At 40.4% G+C, this 21,609-nt stretch overlaps 1 protein-coding gene across 1 annotated transcript; it reads left to right on the top strand.

Annotated features, from left to right (window-relative positions):
* The first annotated feature begins 501 nt into the window (after positions 1-501).
* Megf8 (multiple EGF like domains 8) lies at positions 502-20,975 on the top strand. Its single transcript, XM_034973402.2, has 22 exons — positions 502-957; positions 1,027-1,218; positions 1,976-2,202; positions 2,484-2,675; positions 4,144-4,243; positions 4,533-4,978; positions 5,496-5,660; positions 6,227-6,363; positions 6,938-7,171; positions 9,933-10,069; positions 10,265-10,484; positions 10,575-11,113; positions 11,201-13,925; positions 14,004-14,438; positions 14,564-14,728; positions 14,810-15,414; positions 15,836-16,084; positions 16,793-17,085; positions 17,559-17,806; positions 18,075-18,733; positions 19,511-19,659; positions 20,713-20,975. Exons 1-22 carry the CDS (start codon positions 787-789, stop codon positions 20,819-20,821), a joined length of 8,397 nt encoding a protein of 2,798 aa, XP_034829293.1. The 5' UTR covers positions 502-786; the 3' UTR covers positions 20,822-20,975.
* Positions 20,976-21,609: the final 634 nt, after the last annotated feature.

The raw sequence follows: 21,609 nt of genomic DNA, 5'->3' as shown, positions 1-21,609 counted from the left end.
AGTGTTAATTTTTTTGATCTAATAGGACAAATTGACCATTTAAGACCTACTTAAAAAAAGTGTCAACTAGCCTATTTTTCCTTTCGTCTTTCGAGTCACATCATATTCCTTCTGAAATCTAACTTATTTTCAAGTTTGACGTTAAATTTTCTAAGATAGGCGCCAAAACTACGCTAGTAATCAGTAGCGCCATCTAGTTGATAATTATTCTGTTTTAAAATTAAATGAACATTTCTATTCTTTTGGATCATTAAAATTAAAATTATTTTGAAACAGTATTAGGTGTTTTAAGCTCAGGTTTTAAGATGGTTATTTGCTCGTTATTTTAATCCTCAGAATAAGGACTTTTTGAATCTGTGTCTGAAAGGTGTCTGCTTAGATGAATGATTAGGTACCTCTCTATGGGTGTCTGATAATTTTGAGTTATAAGCTGTGGTTTTGCTCATTGCTTTTGACTTGAAATTTGACTTTTAGTTTCGTTGCCAAATGTCAAAATAGTGATGGACTTGGATTGTTTGTTTGTGGAAAACTTGTTAGAAAGTAATAAAATGACATTAATAAAATAGGGTTTTAAATATATTATAAACAAAATCAATATAGTATCTTATCACTTCAAAACATTTCCGAGTCACTGTGGCACTATCCAGATTTAATAAGTTGTTAGCCTTGAAGTAGATGTCATTTATATGAGTGTTGTTTATTTAACATTTTAGTGATATTAGTCGTAATTTCGTGATTATATGGCTCTGACGTTTGCCTTATGTTTTGCGATAAACTGGAAGAGGCATGTTTTACCCACGCATTCGGGAGAAAGGTGCAAGTTTAGTAGTTGTCAGCTGGACGTGCCTGGCTGTGCTCTGCGCTGCGTCCACGGCGCCCTGCGACAAAACGCGCAGGGTGTTTACCGAGCCGAGTGGGATCATTACCGATGGACCCAGTAGCTCGAACTATACACAAGTTAGTGATGACTGTAGCAAGTATATTTTCTATCAGATTGTATAGAAGTAACCCCCAAATCTTTTTTAGGACTCACACTGTGAATGGTTAATTAAAGCAGCAAATAAAAGTCAATACATAACCTTAAGCTTCCTTCGTATGGGCACAGAATGTTCATATGACTATGTGTTTGTATATGATGGTGATTCTTTTGATGCACCTCTATTAGGAAGTTTCAGCGGGAAAACAGAGCCACAAAATGTTACAGCCTCTAGTGGATATGTATGTATAGCTTTTATTTACTTACTAATAATAAAATGTCTCTGAATTGTCCTTACAATCCTGTTACAATGTTATAAATACATGGGTAGTCTTAGTACAACTATAAAAGGATCTTTTGATTCCAATAAGGCATTTAGTTCTTTTCATCCTTATCAGTTAACACATTGCCCAGTTTGTATATTTATAGTTATTGTTACTCTCAATACTGTTTTTCACTACTTTGTTGCATTATCTCATGATGATTTTTCACATTGTCTGACTTTGTTTTTGTTTTTATTTTCACTGTCATAAAACTACACAATATCAAAACTGGGAAACAGTATAGTGTTTATATTTTTATTATTCAAAAATCTTTTTGCATTTTAGCAAATGGTACCTCATTGATTAAAATTGGTGTAATTAATAAGTTATAAATTATAATATAGATCTTGATAACAGCATTTTCTGTCACCGTTTTAGACCAGAAATAATTAATCAAAAATTAGAATAAATCTAATAAAAATATTTACATAATTATTACGAAAATGGGGCTGGTTCTCTTGTACACAATTTCCAATCTAAACTAAATTAACAGGTCTAAATCTAGTGCCATCCTTTTCTGCAAGGAACTTTAGTTTAGTTTAGAGATTGTGTACAACAGAATTAGCCACAATATTACATTGATATTATGTTGTTTGTTTACATACTTACGTAATATTATTTTTTCTGGATAGTTTATCATTAAATCTTAAACCCTAAATGATAATTCTATTTTCAGATGCTCATATTACTGTATAGTGACACAAACTATGTATTGGATGGGTTTAGAGCAACATATGCAATTCATAACTGCCCAAATAATTGCACAGGGCGTGGATTATGTATGTCGAACAAGTGTTTCTGTGGAGGCAACTGGGGAGGACCTGATTGCAGTGTAAAACTCTGCCCCAGTGGCTGTTCTGGAAATGGGCAGTGTGCGGGGGACAGGTGCCTTTGTAAGAAGGGGTGAGTTCAGGCACTTCTCAGTCCACACTGCTTTATTGTTTTACACTAAGGTATTATAAAACTCCAAACAGGCAAAACTCACACAATTGTTACATACATAGTGACAAAGACCAAATATAGATATTGGTGCAGAGTTTGCACACCTTATGACATGTATGCGTGTGCTTCAAAAATTATAATCTTAGTGGGACTTTGTTACCAATATTAACAGATGAACTGAACAGATGTAGAGTCATTAAATATGAGATAAAGATATATTTTAATTTGAATTTATTTTTCAGATATTCAGGGGAGGCATGTTCCTTAAAAAGAAATGACAAAGAAGGCAATAGCTGGCATTGGCTCTCTCACACGGAAAGTGGCATGACAAAGCGGGCGGCCCACTCTGCAATTTATGTTAACCATACAGATTCTTTATATGTTTTTGGAGGATATGATCTGAACAGGGTTTTAAGTGTATTAGAGGTTTACAAGTAAGTATCTAAGTTAATTTTAATTAATCACTACCCATTTATAATAAATGCAAAAGTATGTTTGTTTGTTGGTTTGTCCTTCAATCACGTCACAACGGAGCAATATATTGACGTGATTTTGTGCATGCGTGTAGTCAAACACCTGGAGAGTAACATAGGCTACTTTTTATCTCAGAAAATCAAAGAGTTCCCAAGGGATTTTTAAAACCTAAATCCACATGAACAAAGCCGCGGGCATGAGCTAGTTTTGAATAAACCTTTGAATAGGTATTCCACTTCTACGTTAAATTTAAATAGCAAGCAACAAAAAATTGTTAGATATATTAGGTATGAATATTTATAACATTTATAAATTACTACCATATTATTATGCGAAAGTGTGCTTGTTTGTTGGTTTTCTGATATGTCCTTCAATCACGTCACAACGGAGCAAGGGATCGGCGTGATTTTTTTGCATGATTGTGATTAAAGACCTGGAGAGTGACATAGGCTACCCACATACAATGGAGGGCTATTTCTAAGTGTGGAAAGAAACCCAGGAAGAAAGAAAAAGTAAACATTGACCACTTGTGATCCTGGCAAATCAAAGAGTTCCCGCAGGATTTTTAAACACCTAAATAAATCTACAGCCCAAAGTCACGGGTATCAGCTAGTTTATAATCTTTTTAAAAATTGCGTTTAAGTAATAATGTTGAGATTATATATGTATCATTTTAAATATGACAAGCACCATGTTATATTGTGATCATAAATTCTTCTAATTTATGCTATTTTAGTCTCGTTTTTTGGTAAATGATACTTGCAAACTAATATGGCTTTGGAGGTTTTAAAATCTCAAATAGTTGTTTTGGACAAAAGGTACTAAATACATATAGTTGGTTTGTCCTTCAATCACGTCGCAATGGTGCTACGGATTGACGTGATTTTTTGCATGGGTATAGATAAAAACCTGGATAGTGACATAGGCTACTTTTTATCCCGAAGAGTTCCTACCGAAAAATCAAAGAGTTCCTACGGGATTTTTAAAAAACCTAATTCCACGCGGACGAAGTCGCGGGCATCAGCTAGTTTTCTTATATTTTCTTCAGAATAGTATTTGAAATTACGTCATGCGTTGCCAGACACTTAGTATCGACGTGGCAACCCCCTGACACACCCTAAAACTTGAATGGTGTCTGGCAATGCATGACGTGGTTTCTTATACTATTCTGAAAAAAGTACAAAAAAATAGACTTTATACTTTGACGTAAGATTTTTTATACCTTTATTACGTGTTATCTCCCAAAGCCGCCACGATCCAAACAAACGTTCTCCCAATGTTGGGGACAAAACGCAGAGAAACTTTCAGCTTTTATAAAATAACGAAGGTCTGGCACGCGCTGGCTCTTAGTCTATTAAATAGCCTCTAGTAGTCAAGAGACATCTTGATTGGTGGTTTAGTTCATACTTCTTTATGTTTTTCCTTTAGTTTTTCAACTAGTCAATGGTGTGACGAAAACGGAAAAGTGCTACGTCGTTATCCTACCAATGAAGAGATTGATAAGTCTCTATTAACATTGTTCACCAAGGTGAGTAGGCATTTATAGGTTTAAGATTATCTAGTTAATATTATATAAATAAAAACCGGCCAAGTGCGAGTCAGGCTCGCGCACCGAGGGTTCCGTACTACAGTCGTATTTTTTTCGACATTTTGCTCGATAAACCAAAAACTATGACGCATAAAATAAATAAAAATCTGTTTCAGAATGCACAAGTGAAGCCCTTTCATATGACACCCCACTTGATATAGTTATCTTACTTTGAAAATTCACTAATTATTAGTAAAGTGCGGTTAACTTAAGTAGGTTTATTTCACAGGGCAACATGGATGGCGGCTGGCAGATAGGCAATAGGAGTTCCCTCTTTAATTTACTTCTATCGTCCTTTTCACACCATGACAAAACCACATTACCTCTCATGTATTCCCACCCTTCCACACCTTACTCGGAAAGCTATTTGCAATTCACTGACCGACCTGAATTTCTTAGTTCGAATCTCAAGTCAAACGATACTAGCCCTGAGCCGAGATACGGACATTCGGCGTGTGCTTTTAATAAAGGTTTTATATTGTACGGTGGAAAATTGTCGGACGGGAGTCTGTCTTCGGAGTTGTGGTATTATGACGCGATAGCTAAGATTTGGACGTTGAGAGCAGCAAACTCGACCTTTACTCCACCTGGGTTGACGCGCCACACATTGACGGCAGTCAAAGATGAATTATATTTGTTTGGCGGCAGTACTGTAGAGGGAGAATTTTCTTCAAGGTTAGTGTTTGAATTGTTTAAACTAGATTATCTGCATGAAATAAATTCGAGTCCTTTACACTTCGAACCAAACCTACCTAATAGTGTAAAATGTAAATATTCAACGTAAAAGTACCTACCATTGTACCAACCTGTGATCAATGTATAGTACGCGACAGGTCGAGATGGCAATCTGGGTATGAGGTGGGGGAAGCCCCCGCACACCCGCACGTCATCTGCGCTATCCCGCACGTGTGTCCACCCCGATCGTCATCTCGACCTGTCGCGAACTCAAATAACTAGATAGGTACATAAACAGATTTCTGTGACACGGACATGATTTTAAACCACTTCAGGGCGTTAAGATATTATGTTTGTATTTATCCAAGAGATATTAGACTCTTTGTGAATTTGATGAAGGGCTCATTATCACTCATACAATTAAAAATTCATTTGCACATGACAAGTAATTTATTATAATAGTAGAAAAATATAAACATGACCGAAGTCAGGTGAAAATAATATCAGTTTTTTTCAGTCTATACAAAATTAAATTGGGTGAACCCAGTACAGAGTCTTGGGAGAAGATACAAGTGCGAGGTGGAAAAGAGCTAGATGTGAGAGTGGTGGCGCACACTGCGGTATATCATGATCACTCCAACTCCATATTAGTGTATGGGGGCGTGGTTGCTAGCGTTGCCAGGTAAGTTGAACTAAGTAACTATATCAACAATAATATTTCGTTTTCGTTATGACGTCATTTTGACGTCAGCTGAAATAAAAATATACCAACAGCTCGTAACTTTAGTCTAGTGATGACGTCACTAAAATGGAGGCCACGCACATTAGCAATTTGCGGGACTTATAAACCCCTTTGCAAAAAAACGGGTGGATTTGATTTTTTTTGTTAAATTGGTAATAATTGACTACTACAGAGTTTTTTAATGTATAAAATGCGTCACTGGCATCAAATAACTCGATAGAAAGGGCTTGGTATCAAAAAACAGATTCTCTTCAGAAGTGGCATAAACTTGTTGCCTTTTGGGGATTTGCAAGAAATTGTGCATCCTGGACAAAAGCGATATGGAGTAGCATACTTTATCTGTGGATTATAAACTTAGATAGTGCAGTATTCTGACTGTCAAAATGTATGAGACAATTTTGACGTTATGTCCGAATCTTAGCTAATAAATGAGCAATTTAATAACTAATGTTCATTTAATCTAACCTCTGCTTTTCGAATACTTAATTTTTATTTCCCTCTTGTAGGTTTTCGAAGCTGTCAGATAGAATGTTCGCATTCGACCTAGACTACAAGCATTGGAGTGAAATTCACTATCCTCGAGCTCATTTACGTGACACCTACGTTCCGCGCGAGCGAGCCTTCCACACCGCTACGATCATCGGTAATTAACAAAAGACGTTTTTTTGTTGTGGTATTTGAATAAGCAACAAATAAGTGGAGTAAATGAACACTAATTTAGCTGTTACTATATTCTAAAATCACCAATATTGTGTCTAAATTGTGGATAAACAATCTTTAAACTAAAATGGCAGTTCTAAATATATTATCCCTTTCATATTGCTGCCTGCAGAAATTTAGATTTAGACCTGTCAATTTAGTTTAGTTTAGAGATGTTGTACAACAGAATTAACCACATTAAAAAATACCTGTCTGGTAGCTTTTTACAGTTCAACTGATTTAACAACCGATCTAGATATGAATCAAGATACAAACGTAGATAGCGTTGCTTATTTTTCATCATGGAAAGTCCCAAGACTATCCGCGATATTTTTCAAAAACCTTAATCAAGGCGGACCATGTTGCGGGCATCAGCTAGTCTATAAAAATGTCTGTCTGTTCGTTCATTCAGTTGAGTTGAAACTTTGTGCAATTGTTGGGACTTGCAGGAAATTTTCTGACCTTGCAACGCCGGGCATGAACTAGAATTTAATCAAATCAGTTCAATATTATTCCAGGAAACTATTTAGTCGTGTTTGGTGGATATTCACATAGGCATAATAGGGAAGAAATATGCTATGATGGTCAAATGTACCTATACCACCTCGGATGTCACTCTTGGATCCCGCTGGACGTTTTGGGAAAAACTCGCAAGTTTTATCCGAAGAAGCAAGGTGTTTTTGCTCACGCCGCATCCTTGAGACCGCCATCCACTTTACTCATCGCTGGAGGATACCACGGCAATGTGAATGGTGAGACATTACCTTTGTATTCTTTACTATATCCTTTATTTTTACACTAGCTGATGCCCTTGACTTCGTCCGCGTGGAATTAGGTTTTTTAAAAATCCCGTGGAAACTCTTTGATTTTCCGGGATAAAAAGTAACCTATGTCACTCTCCAGGTCTTTATCTATACCAATCCATCGCACCGTTGCGATGTGATTGAAGGACAAACCAACAAACCAATAAACAAACACTTTCGCATTTATAATACTCCAAGTTAGCCTAAGACGTCACATCGTAACATCGCCTACGGCGTAGGTATGGCATTTTTCTTTAGACCCATACCTGTACTCGGTACTTGCGGCGTCATTGTACTGGACCTCTGCGAATTTTTCGGTAAGGTGTTAACTATAGCCATGGTCAAAGCTCCGCCAGGCAAAATCATTTGTATTTTAATCTACAATCCTAATTCCTATACCATAAAAAGGTATTTGCAAACGCTACATTTTTAACCGCTGAATTAATCACTCCATCTGAAATCTCTCGTTAAGTTCCTTAGCAACATTGTTTTTTGTCAAAAACGATCATACAAATTTTGACAACATAGCTAAGAGATTACGGTAGATTAATTTTACGGCCATTAGTGCATTCTTAATCTAAGTGCCAACTAGCAATAAAAGTTGCAGAACTTAGCTCTGGCAGTTGAATTGCACTGTGAAAACAATCGCAGGAAGTCAACATCTGCAAGTTTTGTATACTAAAACTTGCAAAAGTTGACATTGACATTATATTGACAGCTGCCTTCTGCCAGTTTTATTGTTAGCGGACACTTAGAAAACATTGGGGCTGATTCTTTTGTACACAATCTCTAAACTAAACTAAATTAACGGGTCTAAATCTAGTGCTATCCTTTTCCACAAGCAACATTATGAAAGGGATAGCAATAGATTTAGACGTGTCATTTAAGTTTAGTTTAGAGTTTGTGTACAATGGAATTAGCCACATTACCATGGTATATAAAAATGTTACTATGCGCTTTCTATTACAATGTCAAGGCAAAGAGTTGGTCAAGGTTGTCGCAGTGCCTATTACATTTTCTTAGTTTAACCGTAACTCATCATGCTATATCATGCAGAAAGTAGATTCTCGCAACCTCTGTATTTACACAGTATAGGAAATATGTCTCGATTAGTTAGGTACCTACTTGATGTATTTTAAACTTGCGGACATACGAGTAGCTATTATGTTTAAGTATAATAATAAATAATATTTTGAATAAAGTTTTACAATCGAATTAACTGACCGTTAGAGTATCATCCTATAAAAAAAAGAAAACAAAAAAATATTTTGCAGTCTGTGGGGACTGAAGTGAAAATTTTGTCAGCAGTTTTCGCTTAAAACAAAGTAACAATAGTTTTTTTTTGGATTTCAAATTAATTGTAGTACTTATCAATAAATAATTAAAATTTCATTATTTGAAGCCATTGACATTAGTTAAGTTTTTATATCTATCAGCACTTTGGGCACTATTAAAAAAATATCCTCCAACAAATAAGTACCTGTCGCCCTAAAGAAGTATTTTTTAGAAATATTGGATTTTGAGCTCAATTAGGACAAATTTAAAACTTTATAATTACCATGTTTTTTTTTTTTTTTAAAGAACATTAGCCATGGTAAATGACTAATATTCCCCTTTCCTCTCCATTTAAGCGTCAAGCTTGTGCTCGGAGTAGGTACGACAATAGTGCAACGGGCGGGGTTTGAACCGCCGACCTTTCGGTTTTCAGTCCACTCCTTTACCTGTTGAGCTATTGAGGCTCTAATCGGTTGCTAGAAGAAACGTAGCAGTTAAGGTTAGGTTTATAGGTAACTTAAACATAACATTAGTACAAGATTTCAACTCGAACACAAACGAGGAAAGAATAATTAACATTGCACGTTTGTTTCAAGGTTAACGTCCATATTATACTGCAACTTACTAGTAGAAATATACACATAAGTTGTAAACCTAATAACTGTGTAGGTACTGATACTGTCAAGGAGGCTGTGTCATTTTTCATATCGAATACTATTTTCTGCAACGCATTCAACAAAATTTCAGGCGTGTTTAACTAGTAAAAAATGTTCAAGAATACTAATCCTAAAATTCAAAAAAAGGCCCTCCTTTTAGTTCTTAAAATTACTGATCAATTAAATACTTACAGCCGTACTATAAAGAGCTTCTTACATAATTATAAAGTTAATGTTTTTAAGTATGACTTAAATTTTCGGTCGTATATTAACTCGGCACACAAATGGGAAGTAAAAATATTTATATCTATTGACCGACCGTCCACGGATTCGCTCGGCAAAAATGTAAATTTTATTTATTCCCTATCCCGTAGGAAGTTCGAGAAATCCGGTTTTATTCCTTGTCTACATTATAAATTACTAGCTGATGCCCGCGACTTCGTTCGCGTGGAATTAGGTTTTTTATAAATCCCATGGGAACTCGTTGATTTTTCGGGATAAAAAGTATAAAGCCTATGTCACTCTCCAGGTCTTTATCTATACCCATGCAAAAAATTACGTCAATCCATTGCCCCGTTGCAACGTGATTGAAGGACAAACCAACAAACCATTAAACCAACAAACAAACACACTTTCGCATTTATAATAAGGGTACTGATAATAAGGGTATTGATAGGTTCTCCTCTATGCAAAATTTCAAGTTTCTAGGTTCAAGAGCTTTGAGTTGGTCAGGAGCAGAGGAATCAGGACATTTCTTTTTATATGTATTGATTTTGTAGGTGATCTGTTAGCGTATGTTGTCCCAAGTTGGCACGCTGGAATCACCGACAAGGACCCAGAGACTGCGTGCCCGCGTCACCGCACGCAGCCTGAGTGCCTCGCTGACCCCGAGTGCGGATGGTGTTCTGCTGATGACGTATGTACAATTTACTATCTATTAAATATACCAATAATGACAGAAACGTTTTTGCAACACCCCACTTCAGTAAGGCTATACGTATTAACATGTTTCATGACATTTTATCATGACATTTTATAGAGTAAAGTTATTATCTGTAGCCATTTAGGTTCAACATTACAGATAAACAATTTTTGAAAGTGATTTTTACAGATATGCTACGGAAGAACAGGTTCAAACTGTACGACAAATTTGCAATCAATCAGATGTGGTGGAATTTGCCCAGCACTCGGAGACTGTCACTCGTGTCTCATCCACGGCCCTCCTCTAGGAAGTAATAGTTCCCGAACACCGCTAACTTCAGTCAGCACGAAATTGGGGTTATATCAGTGCACTTGGTGTGTTCAGAATGCCCGATGCCACCTTAAAGATGGTAAGTGTAACTTTTACTGAATCATTAAAACAGTATTTCAAATCTTTAGCACTGTAAGAATAATTTTTGAGACTTTAAAGTACTTTTTAGACAGTTATGGCGTATGCGGCGAAGATACACCTTCTGAGAATCCTGGTTGGTGGGGCACAACTGGTACCGAAGTGACGATCCCTGATGAATGTAAAATTTTGGATAAACGCCCAGGACTGACTTTCCTGAGATACCAACAACCGGCAGATTGGAATCATCCAGATGGCGTTTCAGTTGTTAATGCGACGACTGTAGATTGGGGAACCGGTGGAGGCAGTAATCACATATTCAGCGGGGCAAGCGAAGCCAGGCTCCGAGGCTGGTTACATATACCGCAGTATTGGAATGGGACCGGGGAAACGTTACACATGTGTGCAGGATACTCTAATTTGTCGCTAAGTCTAGGTGACAGTACTGAACCAATCGCTAATTTAACGGCTCAGCCGTCTTCTTGTGCGCCGATAGACTGGCCCGCTTTGCTCCCCGGTCGTCTCGCCGTCGACATGAACGCTAACGATTCCTTACATACGGGCCTATATCCTTCTCATCATCATGCCAAAATGGAACTCCTTCACAACAAATCTCAAGAAAGCGCTAAGGTAAACTAACTATTATTAAACTATAAAGCTACTATTAGGTATAGTTATATTTCCGAAAATATCTGTAATTTAAACTCTTTCTTTTAGGTATTCACATTCGAATTTTTAGAGCCCTATTCGAACGGAGAATGTTCAAACTATGACAATTGTTTATTGTGTCTATCTGATGCGGCCTGCGGGTGGTGCGAGTTGACGAATCGCTGCGAGCATAGAAACATAGATGAGAAGACTACATGTGCAGCCGAAGGCGAGTGGAGGTACCTCACATTGCAACCGGCCGCCTGTCCCAACTGCTCCAACTACATCAGCTGCGAGCGCTGCGTGGCCGGCAACTACTGCGAGTGGTGGGCAGACGAGGCGCGCTGCGCCCGGCGCGGCCGCGCTAGCGGTGCCGTCGCTGACACGGCCGGGTGCCCGGCGCCGTGCCGCGTGCGCACGCAGTGTGAGGATTGTCTGGACGAGCGCGGCCGCTGTGTTTGGTGCGAGGCGACTCGTCAGTGCTTCAGTTTTAGTGTTTACACGAGCGAGTACCAGTTCGGTTTATGCCGCGAGTGGCTCGATCGCGCTTCCATATCGGCCGAGGAAGCTACTAGAAAAGCCAGTCAGTGTAAATCTTGCAAAGCGCATACGCAGTGCTCCTCATGTTTGCGGAGCATGGGCTGCGGCTGGTGTCATTCCCACGAAAATCCAATCAACGGTATGTGCACAGAAGGCGATTTCACGAGATCTCACGTGGACTGCGCTACTCTTCTAAACGTTAGCTCGACCGACGCGGGCTGGGCGTACCCGCAGTGTCCCGATGTTGACGAGTGTGGCCTCGGACTTCACGATTGCCACGAGAACGCCGTCTGTAACAACACGCACGGCTCGTACACGTGCAAGTGTAAACAAGGTTATATAGGGGATGGCAAAAAGAGCTGCATGCGGACTTGTTACAACAATTGCATTCATGGCTACTGTTTAGGTGCACCACAATACAAGTGCCACTGTGATCTGGGTTGGACCGGAGCGGATTGTTCGATTAACTGCGGCTGTCATAATCACTCTACATGTAGAACGGGCGTCGGCAGATGTGACGAGTGTCAGGATTGGACGGAGGGAGAGTTTTGCGAGTCTTGTAAGCCTGGCAGCCACGGAAACGCCACTGCGGGACAAGGCTGTCGACGCTGCGATTGTAACGATCATGGCGATGAAACGCGAGGTGTTTGTGACGTCTCAGCGGGTGAATGTATTTGCAAAGATAACACGGAGGGCCAAAATTGCGAACGCTGTAAGTCTAAATTTTACGGAGATCCTCGACATGGGGGTAGATGTTATTATCAGTGTGAACCTAGAGGCATGTTAAATGCGTCACAGACAGAAGGCATCGGTTCTTATAAAACCGATCCGGATATAAAAAGCATCGGACCTATTAAAGAGTGTTTGTGGATTATTTCTTCAGAAAATATCAAAGATGCTATAATACAATTCACTGTGAACTCTTCTACTTTTAACGTGCCTTGCGACGAAAATGCCGTTTACGTCTACGATGGATTAGGTGGTGTGCCTGATTTAACTAATAATCAACAGAGTCAACTCTTAGGAGTCTTTTGTAACGGTGCATCCTCGGGAGTTATTGAAGCCCGAAGTGGAAATTTGACTGTTCATTATAAACAAAGTCAACCTGATCAAGGATTCGAAGGAGTGTACAATGTACTTGCCTGTGATGGGTACTGTTCTTGGCCGAGACTGTGTAATAATAGACATTGTGTGTGCAGAGAGGGTTACGGGGGATTCGATTGTGCAGTAGAAATCTGCCGAAATAATTGCAGTATGCACCTTAAGGGTGGAGTTTGTGATACGAGCTATGGAAGATGTCTTTGTAACGAAGGTTTCGGTGGGGACGATTGCTCTCTTAAACTTGACAAATCACAACTTGTTTTTACAGAGCTATTCAATTCAGATTTTCTTTCTGATGATCTCGATCACTTGAGAAAGACTCTGCCTAGATTTGGACACAGCTTGGTCGCCGATAGACGAGGTTTATGGATGTTTGGAGGGTACTCGCTTTCACACGGACCTTTAAATGATATAAGATATTACGATACCAAAAATAACACTTGGATGCCAGTCACTGTAGACGCTACACCCGATCCCAAAATGCCTGAAGGAAGGTATTTTCATGCGGCGGAGATATACCACGCTAAACAAAACATCTACATTTATGGTGGCTTAAGTTTGCAAGATAAAGGTAGCCAAAACAAAACATTAATTGACTTTTGGCAGTTTAGTTTAAAAGAAAAACGTTGGAGTCTTATTAGAAATAAAGAAGAGTTTCCTCCTCCTCTTGCTGGTCATACACTGACATTTCAGAAATATCAAGATTACGAGAGTTTAGTCCTTATAGGAGGATTTTCCCTAGAGGAAGGTTTCATGACTGATGTGTGGGAATTCGACTTAGATAACGACAAATGGATTAAGTTGACCTGCGGCGGCTCAAGGCCAGTGGGCTTGATTGGTCATAGCACCGTGTATCACGCACCTTCACAGAGCCTTTACGTATTTGGTGGGATTTTGTATATGTATAACGGAACAATAGTCTCTAATAAACTGTTTTCATTCCACTACCCCACCAAAACTTGGAGCGAGCTGCCAACTTTCCCAAGTCTGAACAACGCTCACGATAACTTGCCGCGAGCGACGTATCTTCATTCGGCGGTTACAACAAATGAGTACATGATAGTATTTGGGGGACGAACAGTTCCAGACAGACGATCTAATTCTCTTATAGCGTATGTTTACAGCTGCAATCAATGGGTCAAGCTGTCCAAAGGTATGCATTAATATTTCAAGAATGTTTTAAAAGTGACTAATTCGCATAAAAATTAACACAATACATTATTATTTTCAGGCGCAAGTGTACTAGATCATCCTCCACCACGCACGATAGCTCACGCTATGGCGATAGATATGGAATCTGAAAACGATTGGAATATTTATATAGTGGGGGGTTGGACAGGCAGTGCCAACTGTCAGGTGACACGCATTACTTTGCCCGACGATTTGTGTTCGCTCTGGAGTTCGAGTAAAATCGAGTGCAGAAGTCATATGGGATGCAGTTTCTGTAGCACCGGAGAATATACTAAGTGCTATTCTGTTGATAATCCGGGATGTGAGGGAAGTGATAGAATATCGACTAACGCTGGAGCAGCTTGTGATGCAGACTTAGTAGCGAGGCGTCCGTGTGAAAACTTTACATCATGCACTTCGTGCTTGGCTGCATGGCCACTATATCCAGAGGAAAAACCCGTTTGCCGGTGGTGTGAAACTTGTGCTGCTGGTATCGGTAAATATATAACATTCATAATTATAATTATTTATACTTGAATCATCAAATCAGCAACAAAATGTGTTTGAGCGGCAGTTGTCTAAGAGGTAGACTCAAAGATCTAATTTATATTTCTATTTTAGGGGAATGCGTGCCAACAGATGAATCATGTACTAGTATCAAATGCAATGCTGGTACCACGTATATCAGCGACTCATCCCAGTGTCCAGAATTGAGATGTGTAGCACCCGACTGTGACAAATGTGTCTCTAATCAGTGCTCCTGGACTAGACTCGTTGATAGAGCAGGTATGTAATACTGATATAGAGCAAAAACAGTTTAAAAAAATTTCAATTTAACTAATGTTATTTTATACGATTTTGCTTCAGCACAAATAACTATAATCACTGATGATCCAGCAGAACTTTTTAATTGGACATGTGCCACAACAGACGAACCTGGTCGTGCAAGTCTACGTGCTCTTTCACTAAAACTCGGCCACTCATATTTCGGTATCACAAAAGACGAGTGCCCGAGTAAATGTCATCTTTACGACGACTGTCAGTCTTGCCTGAGCTCCGAAGGCGCCGAGGGTGGCTTTTCCGAGTGTCACTGGGCTAGCTACCTCGGCACGTGTATTTCTCCTGCATATCAGCCCGTGTACTGCGCAGGCGGAGTTTGTGGATTAGTTTTGACTAAAGCTGATAAGAATAAGTGTCCAGCTCCTTGTGGCACCTTCGAACAGTGTACGGAGTGTCTCCATCACTCTCATTGTGGCTGGTGCGCTCTCGAAGGAGCGAACGGGGATGGCGTGTGCACCGAAGGCTCTATAGATTCTCCATTGGAATATTCCACGCGTACGACGTGTGCGGCCGTGTACACGAGCGTGCATCAGAGCAATACTACTAACGACACATTTTCTTGGCACTACACCCGTTGTCCACCAGAAAACGAGTGCGAAAATAATCACCATCAATGTAAAGCTGAATCTGAGGTAAGCATACATTTATTTCCTTTGCATGCCAAGTTTAAATTTCGCTTACAATGTAAAGATTACATTTCCTTGATTATTTTAGAAATTAAGATTACACCTGTTCTTACATCGCAGTTGTACCAACATGTTTGTTGTTGTTCATTTAATTCGAGCTAGAAACTCTTTTTCGAGTTCTAATCAAATGATTTGAATCACAGATATAACAGTATTTAAGTCAAGCTGCGACTTAAATTAAGTACTTATAGAAGCAAATGAAAAGCAATTATTTTTGGTTTACGTAGGCTTATAGGGGTATCGTTGACAAGAACTTTTTGAGCAGAACTCAAAACTACTAACTTATAGGATGGAAGGTCTGAGATTGAAACGAACTACTTGTTATATAATTGTCACGAAAGATAATTGTAGTGGCAATGGTCGACAGGTGTGTCGCGACCTGCCGGAGGGCTACGAGTGCACGTGCGGCGCGGGGCACAAGCGCGTTGGCGGCGCGTGCGCGGCCGTGTGCTCGCAGGGCTGCGTGCGCGGCGCCTGCGTGCAGCCCGACCGCTGCCGCTGCGATTTCGGCTACGTGGGTGCCAACTGCACCATCCAGTGCCAGTGCAACGGCCACGCGCACTGCGAGGGGCCCGACAAGCTAGACGTGTGCAGCGAGTGCCACAACAACACCATGGTAACTCACTACTCATCAAAACTTGTTCAAATTTCATTACTACCCATATTATAAATGCGAAAGTGTTTGTTTGTTGGTTTCTCCTTCAGTCACGCCACAACGGTGCAACCAATTTCATTCACGCAATTTTTAAAAATCTAGACCCACGTGGACTAACTAGTAGGCATCAGCTAGTAGCGTAATATATTTGAGCTGTATTTTTTTACACTTCCTGCGTTGTACTATAACGTAATTTTAATAGTGCAAAATATATTTGTTCAAACTAAGCAGAAAAAGGTATTCCATAGTACTTATTTCATAAAATATACTAAAAGATGCATTCTTATTACTTGCTTAAATATTAAAATATAATGTACAATAATCAAAATTGTCTTGTGTAGCGGAGCCAAGTGCCCTGCACGTATTGTTGAGGGATTTCTCGGCGTCCAAAATAATAATGCACTGTATTCCACGTTATAAGTAATTTATTAGTAAAGAGAACAACTATTAATTAACTAAGACACAGATTCGTCTGACGTGTTCACTTTTCGTTGTGTAAGTGAAGTCCGCTGGCTGGTCAGTCCGCGGTCGCGTTATACCTACGCGGGCCGTTCGCACCGCGCGACCTTCTTCACGCGGCCGTATTACTCTGCCGGCCGCGGCTGTCCTGAACATGTGAGTAAACACTTATGAGGTAAGAAAATAACTAATTTTGTATTTTTGTCTCAGGGCAGCCAATGTGAAAAATGTAAGCCTAATTTCGTGGGCGATCCGACTGATAACGGGCAATGTATACCTTGTTCTGTGTATTGCCACGGCCACACTTCCGTGTGCACGAACGAGGCGGATGCAGCACTGATAGCGCGCGACATCAGCAACGCCGACCTCGAAGAGTATTACCGGGAGGGTGGCTCCAAGGCGCGATGTGTGCGGTGTGCCAATAATACCGATGGGCCACGCTGCGAGCGATGCATAGAGGGATACTTTAGAGGATCGGAAGACTTCCGGGATCCATGTCGGCCGTAAGTAATTTGCTTAATTCCATTTTATCATTTGCAGATTGCGGAAACCTCTAATCCAATCTAATCCAATCCATTAGCCTATTTGCGTCCACTGCTGGACATAGGCCTTTCCAAGAGCACGCCACCAAACACGGTCCTCAGCCTTCCTCATCCACCCGCTCCCCACCACCTTCTTCAGGTCATCGGTCCAGCGGGCTGAAGGTCGTCCCACACTGCGCTTACCGGTACGCGGTCTCCACTCCAGAACACGTCTGCCCAATTGGCCGTCGGTTCTACGACAGACATGACCGACGGAACCCTCTAAACTAGACTCTAATTTATGAATGTCAATAAAAAATAAAACTGCGCGGCAGCGCTAAGCTTCTTGCTGTCCCAATGAACCGTTTTGCAACGTGACTCGTGTTTTGCGAGACGCCGAGGGACCTGCTTGACGATGTGACGATGAGTGTAACACCAGAGTTATGTGATTGCAGATGCGAATGCCACGGCCACGGCGATACCTGCGACCCCGTGACGGGCGAGAAGTGCAATTGTGGCAACAATACGGAGAGCGACGCGTCCTGCCAGACCGCGTCGTCCAGCAAGAACTCTGCGCAGGAGTGCTGGCGCTACCAGTGCGTCAAGTGCCGCGACCTGTACATGGGCGATCCGCGCAACGGACACCAGTGCTACAAGACCATCAACATCGAGAACAAGCTGTGCTTCGATGGCAAGTCTATAGGTAGGTGACGATGCTATCTCTACTTAGAAGTGTGTCTCAGAAATTGTCAAAAACACGGCCGGCGGTTTGATGGTGCCCACGATACTGAGTACATGAGATTATTACGAGCTTTAACTAAATGAACACGTTCCACTATGCAAGCGACATTTCCATTGGACCAAAGCTCAGCTGTTTTATACGCAAAAACTGCGTTTACTTTCTGGGATGACGCAATAACACTTATTTTTCAAATCGTTATAAACTGAAACAGGCTTATTTTACATTCCAGATGAGTGCAAAATTAAACCGCGCCCTCTATACCCGGGTCAGACGGTATTCGTAGCCGTCAATCCGCGATACATGAACGTGGACATCCGAGTCATAGTGGACGTGACGCAAGGCGCAGTGGATTTGTACATGAGCCCCAATGATAGCTCCTTTGTAGTCTCCGTAAATTCTAGCACGGGGTCTCATGCGGTGGAACTGGATCCGACCTATTACAAACATGAGACATTCCGGAAAATGCCCACTTTTGAAGACCACATACCGGAAAAGCCAGGGAAAATAACATGGTATTACGATAAGACGGAATACGCTCTCGCCGATTATACAGCCAAAGACCTTGCGACATACGTGACAGTAGACAAGAGAAACGTGTTGCTTCGTGTGAAGAATCTCCGCAACCGTCTCGTTTTAACTTTACCACAGAATATACACGATCTGACCCATACGAAGTTCTACATCATAGTCCGTGCGAAGCATACAGAGGACGGTTCTGCCAGTTTCGGCATCACCTTCTTCCGGCAGGATCAGTTGCACATCGATCTCTTTGTGTTTTTCTCGGTGTTTTTTTCGTGCTTTTTCCTGTTTTTGGCCGCGTGCGTGGTCGCGTGGAAGGCCAAACAAGCTGCGGATGTACGGAGAGCGCGAAGAAGACACGTTGTAGAGGTAAAACTTTGTCTTTGAATATTTTTACTTGATTACTAATACTCTGTACCAGTGTCGGACCGAAGGTCGATTTCTGGCCGGAGCCGAACCTGATTAAAGAATCAGCTATTAGCATTAAAACAGCAGCTAAAAGTGAATAAAACAATGTGTTATATAAAGATTATATTGACTGTTGTCTTGTTGAACACTTTGAAATAATGTTAATAAATATAATGGGGCCGATTCTCTTGTACACAATATCTTAACTAAACTAAATTAACAGGTCTCGCAAGCAACATTATGAAAGGGATAGCAATAGATTTAGACGTGCCATTTTAGTTTAGTTTAGAGATTGTGTACAACGGAATTAGCCACAATATTTATTTACTTTAAATTAATTTAAAAATCACAATCAATTTCAGTTTTCCATTCCGCTCTCGCGCATTCATAACAGTTCATTCAGTATAGTCGTAACAGTAAACCTGCTTTGACCAAAACTTCGCCCAATTTTGGTCGAAGCCGAAGGTTTGGTCGGACACTAATTAATCAGTAGCGTTATTATAAATGCGAAAGTGTATTTGTTTGTTGGTTTGTCCTTCAATCACGTCGCAACGGTGCAACGGATAGACGTGATCTTTTGCATGGGTATAGATAAAGACCTGGAGAGTGACATAGGCTACTTTTTATCCCGGAAAATCAAAGAAAAATCTAATTCCCCGCGGACTAAGTCGCGGGCATCAGCTAGTTAGTTATATTCTTTCATGTTTTGTTTAATTTTATCTCATGATTTATCATCAGATGCTACATATGGCGAAACGTCCGTTCGCCGCAGTAAGGGTGGTCCTAAACCCGGGCGCTTGGGCTCGGCGCCGGCGAGCGGAGCTGCGGCCCGTCGCTATAGAGCCTACGTTCGACACCCGCGCAGCCGTCACCACGCTACTTGTCAGGTAGGCATAGCCTAATGAACTAATATCTTATCAACAGAGGCTGAAAATGTAAAGATAATTCAAGAACAAAAGCATAAAATTTTCCAGACATTTGGCATACAAGATTTGATGTTGCATAGCATTACACAGACAATGATTCTTTTCCCCTATTGTATGGAATAAATGATGGAGATTTGTTTACTAGTGAATACTGAAAACTAGTACAACAAGCGACCTCTGAGGCTGTAATTATTACAAGTAGGGGTCTGATTGCTCATAAAAACTTTTTACCAATCAGTTGAACTTGTGTCAGTTGATCGTGGTCATGGACCGAACAGAAACCCATACATCCATTCATACCATCATATAGATACCATTATGTTAATATGTACCTGTAAACATTTTCAAAAAGAAACTGAAAGATTTTGTTATTATAAATATCTGAGTCCGGCCCTGCCGGCTAAGTGTATGAGCATTGCCATACCTATATTATTGGACATTTACTACCCGCTATTTTACGATCGTGTTGTTGCTTACCACCGCGCTGAGCTAAAAGATAAAATTAGCTTAAGTTTGTTACTATAATTTCTCATTAAGTGAAATTTGTATATCTGATTTCTTTTGAGAATAAAATTCTTTAACCACAAAAGTAACAATATTATACCGAAGTTAGAAAGGTAATGGGGCCGATTCTCTAGTACACAATCTCTAAACTAAACTAAATTAACAGGTCTAAATCTAGTGCTTTCCTTTTCCGCAAGCAACATTATGAAAGGGATAGCAATAGATTTAGACGTGATATTTTAGTTTAGTTTAGAGATTGTGTACAAAGGAATTGGCCACATTCTCTATCTAACGATGCCGTGTACAAAGAGCATCTTCGCTAGACGCGCATTTGCCATTAAGTAACCACAAAACGTATAAGCTTAAATCATATTAAGTTACCGCTATTATTAACGTTACCTTTTTAACTTACTGAAATGTTGTGTGGTAGTTTTAACGTAATTTAAACGGCTGCCGTCCTAGATCGTGGTTTTCGCTGTATCTTTAATGCAGGTTAATAAAATTACACAGGTTGCCGGGTGGGTCCCGCGCGCCCGTGCGCATGGCGCTCGCGTCCGCGCTGGTGCTGGTGACGCGCGGCGCGCCCGCACGCCCGCGCCCGCGCCGCGTCCTGTCCTAGCAGGAGGACGACCATACACCCGCTCACTCGCGCACCATCTATAGCATTTACAATGTAAATACTGACTAGTATATGCTAGCTATGTGGAGTATTTCACAAGCCCCTTTGTCAGAATTTATCTAAGCTCGCGGTCGCGCCTACATTGCAAACCTATAAAGATTTGGAGCGCGCGAGAAAACATGGTACACGCACCCGCGCCCAAAGATGTAATTTTGATTTGAAGAACCTGTATTTTGGAGCGCGCGAGAAAACATGGTACACGCACCCGCGCCCTCAAGTTGTATGTGTGCACACACTTTTGCACTATTGTTAAATCAGTTGGCATAACAAAAAATATGCAGCATGGCCCAAAACAGCTACATACTTACCCAGTAAAGATTATGTTCAAGCACCTCGATAGTTATGGAAACAAATCCATACTTGTCAAAATACCAATTGTGCCAAATGTGAAAAGTACCAGTGTTGGGGTAAAATGTTTAAACCAAACTTCAAGTCACTCCTGCGAATGTGGTGTCATTTTCAACACAAACCTTGAAGAGAAAGGGTAATTGCTTCTTCGGAGACATGGATATGGATCATGATGGCAAATGTCTTTGAGATTTGCACAGTAATGTTAAGTAGGCAGCTCTCGGCCACTGTTTATCATAAGAAGGATTTTAAACATAATATTTTCTTCGCATAAAATTATTTATATAATTACCAGGAAGACTCAAACGCTGCTTACTATAAATCGTAGGTATGCTTATCTTTATATATAAAACACAAAAACTTTATACCATTGTCCGTTA

The sequence above is a fragment of the Maniola hyperantus genome, chromosome 1 (assembly GCF_902806685.2).
Source record: "Maniola hyperantus chromosome 1, iAphHyp1.2, whole genome shotgun sequence".
NCBI classification, from domain to species: domain Eukaryota; kingdom Metazoa; phylum Arthropoda; class Insecta; order Lepidoptera; family Nymphalidae; genus Maniola; species Maniola hyperantus.
The sequence above is the reverse complement of the archived record's forward strand: the minus strand, read 5'-3'. Positions and strand labels throughout refer to the sequence as shown.

Bases quoted from the DNA above. Each gene is read 5' to 3' on its own strand.
- Megf8 (XM_034973402.2), top strand. From the start codon at position 787: ATGTTTTACCCACGCATTCGGGAGAAAGGTGCAAGTTTAGTAGTTGTC. The intron at 10,485-10,574 runs GTAAGTGTAACT...AGTACTTTTTAG, and splicing joins CCGATGCCACCTTAAAGATG to ACAGTTATGGCGTATGCGGC. The intron at 16,085-16,792 runs GTAACTCACTAC...TTTTTGTCTCAG, and splicing joins AGTGCCACAACAACACCATG to GGCAGCCAATGTGAAAAATG.